The sequence below is a fragment of the Enoplosus armatus genome, chromosome 4 (assembly GCF_043641665.1).
Source record: "Enoplosus armatus isolate fEnoArm2 chromosome 4, fEnoArm2.hap1, whole genome shotgun sequence".
Taxonomy (NCBI): Eukaryota; Metazoa; Chordata; class Actinopteri; order Centrarchiformes; family Enoplosidae; genus Enoplosus; species Enoplosus armatus.
This window is the reverse complement of record NC_092183.1, coordinates 24853082-24855998: the sequence shown is the minus strand read 5'-3', so window position 1 is coordinate 24855998 and position 2917 is coordinate 24853082. Positions and strand designations below refer to the sequence as shown.

Here is a 2917-nt window from a genome sequence, read left to right as displayed (position 1 = left end):
TGTACAATAGAGCACCTAGTCTTCAGGGACTGTATAACCCCCCACAAACAAACCTGTCCAATCCTGAGCTCCTCAGCTTCATTTTAACAATGCATGTCCTTGGGAATCCTAAATGACAGTGAGGGAGCCCTACTTCCCTAATTACAGCTAATTGTGAGTCTAATTGGTAATTGGACACATGCACGTCCTAATGAAGGATCTCTTTGACTCCCATTGTGAATCATACCCCCCCCCCCAAAACACACTCTGCATTGTTTCATTAAAACCAGCCTGTTGTCGTGTCACAGAACCACCCGCACAGCTTGTGTGGGGATGAAAATAATCCCAAACACACATTGTTTTTAAATTCCCAGCTGGTCGACGAGAGGCAGGCTGACATGGAGAAGGGTCCCCTAAAATGGTGCGGTTCGGTGGGTGACAGACAGGCTAGTCTCAGGCTAGTCTCAGACATGGTGGGTCCATTTGCCCTTTCTGAGGACATACTGTGAGCGATTCCCATCTTTAATCATAACACCCGCTTTAACACTTTGCCATTGTTGATTTCTACTCGGGTTAGTTCTATTACATTTAGATGATGTCCTCCTTGTATATTTGTATAAGTAATTCTACTGGAGGAATGCAGCGGACGTGCCACTGGTCCCACGCTGGCCCGAAGAGGCCTGCTCATGACCCGACTGGGGGAAGTGAGTGGCCACAGGTGACTTACAAACTGTCCTTCCATCTTCCAAGCAATCATTGTGGCCTCTGTTCCCATCTATCCAACCGACCCAAAGCACACCCATGCATCTGTCAGCTTTACCGCAGCTGCAGTCACACCGTATCACAGCATGACATCTGCCATCCGGTTCCTCCCGTGATATCATTAGCTCCTCGGGCGCGCTTAAGTCCCCTTGTGCTCAGCGCGTCCGCAAGGAAACATGCATAATTCTGGGTGTAATGCAATGAGTGCAATAGCGCCCGAGAGGCAAGCAGGAGGAAATAATCAGATAATCAGATAATCAATACCACCATGAGCATCTCTCTCTTCATTGTGGTCACTGAGGCGGAGCAGTGACACCACTTTTAGAGCTGTGGTGTAGCTGAGATGCAGAGTGGGATGTATAGCAGCAGCTCACGGTGGGGCACTTGGGAACTAACTCTCATAAATCATTTTTGGAGAAAGGAGTTGATGCAAAACACCAGGGTGGTAAACAAAGTGTGTTTGTAGATCAGTTTTTCTCAGAAGTGAACTTTACCCAACTGTTTGTGGAAAGTGAAATTCCTGGTCTCATAGTGAAGGGGGGTGGGGGGGGGGCCCTAACAGAAATGAAGGGTGACGGTAAATCGTGTATCAGAGGGATCACGCACTGTGAGGTCGATGGGCGCGGATCCTAAATGCGTAATCACAGGGAACAGTGCCCGCGGTCCAGCCAAGCGAACTGCGCAGTAATTCTCAGCGGTTTCAACCGCGCGGATAATCATTTCATTGAAACGTCACTCTCCTGCGCAAAAACGCCCGGTTATTTCACGCATTCAGCCTACGATGCGGTGCCTAACGCGGCACTTGAACTGTCCCTGCCCTCGACGCGCTGAAGCGGCTTAGAGCAGCGTCCGAAAAGGGCCGCGCGTTTGCCTTCTCCGTGTCTCGTTTGACGCGCGGCGCGCACCGCACGCGTAATTTGGGCGCCGTCGCAAATTGGCAGGCTCCGGCTTCCAACTTTGGAAACTCACCTGTCGACGCTGATCACGCACAGGGTCATGATGGAGGCGGTGCAGCACATTACATCCATGCCGATGAAGATGTTGCAGAACGTATCTCCGAAAAGCCACTTGCCCCCCGTGAGGTCTGTCACTATTACAAACGGCATCACAACTATGGCCACGGACAGGTCCGCCACTGCCAGGGACACCAGAAGGTAGTTCGACGGCTGCCTCAGCTTCTTCACCACGCACACCGCGATCACCACCAGCGTGTTCCCCATAACGGTGATCGCCGTGATGATCGCCAGCATCACCCCGATGATGATCTTCTCCGGGCGCCCGAAATCCTGCAGCTGCTCCCCGCACGACTCGTTCCACATGGCCGCGGGACTGGCGGTGCCGAGGACGTCGTACAGGAGCTGCAGGGTGCCATTGATAACTTCGGAAATATCCTCCTTCTTGTTAAAAGTGAGCTCAATCCCCGAAGTATTGAACATCACGACAACGTTGTCTCGGTGGGGACGCAAGGGACGCCTCGCCAGTGCGCTCCAATTACGCGCATATTTGGATGTGTGTGACCTGCTCTCGGCTCCTGTCCAGCGGTTTTAGATCGAGGCTGTCGCGGCTGCACCGCATCAGAGCTGCGAACAACTCCACCAGGTCCTCTTGGCTACTCTTGAACGATCCGTCTGAAGAAGCGCTGCAGCTGCGCGCCCCATCTCCGGAGCGAAAAATAACAACTTCTACTCCAAAACTATGGCATTTAAAACAACAAACAAACCAAAAAAAGAAAAGTTACAGCATCTAAACATAGCTGCCCCCGAAGCACTTGTTTCTCAGTGCGCCAACCTGACAGATATGGACTATTTGGGGAGTGGCGCTGCCCAAACCGCACCTACTCATGTGACGCACAAGTAGGGGACGCACACAACAGCTGAACACAGCGGATTCAGGCAGCTCAGGCGCATTCTAGCTTAGCGGCCATTTGCGCATTTGGGCACAGGGTTCCTTCTCCTAACTGGACTTTTACCACCTTGACAGTTAATGCACAGCGTGTATTGATCCCAAAATAAAGATCCTATTAATAGAATGTGTCTATTTTGTGTCTGGCTGTGAGTTGATATCACAAAATGATGGTCAGAGGGAGCTGGTGGGTTCCCCTCTGACAGATATTTGTTTTAAAGCCCTTAAACACAGCCAAGCCTCTTCTTTTTTTTTTGGGGGGGGGGGGGGGGGG

The 2917-nt window shown here is 51.5% G+C and overlaps 1 protein-coding gene across 1 annotated transcript in view; it reads right to left on the bottom strand.

Moving 5' to 3' along the window:
- Nucleotides 1-2177, bottom strand: part of htr7c (5-hydroxytryptamine (serotonin) receptor 7c) — a 16608-nt gene extending 14431 nt beyond the window's left edge. The window contains exon 1 of the mRNA XM_070904641.1: nt 1711-2177. Within this exon, the coding sequence (XP_070760742.1) occupies nt 1711-2177 (467 nt within the window). The remainder of the gene's footprint in view (nt 1-1710) is intronic.
- Between the last annotated feature and the right edge of the window lie 740 nt (nt 2178-2917).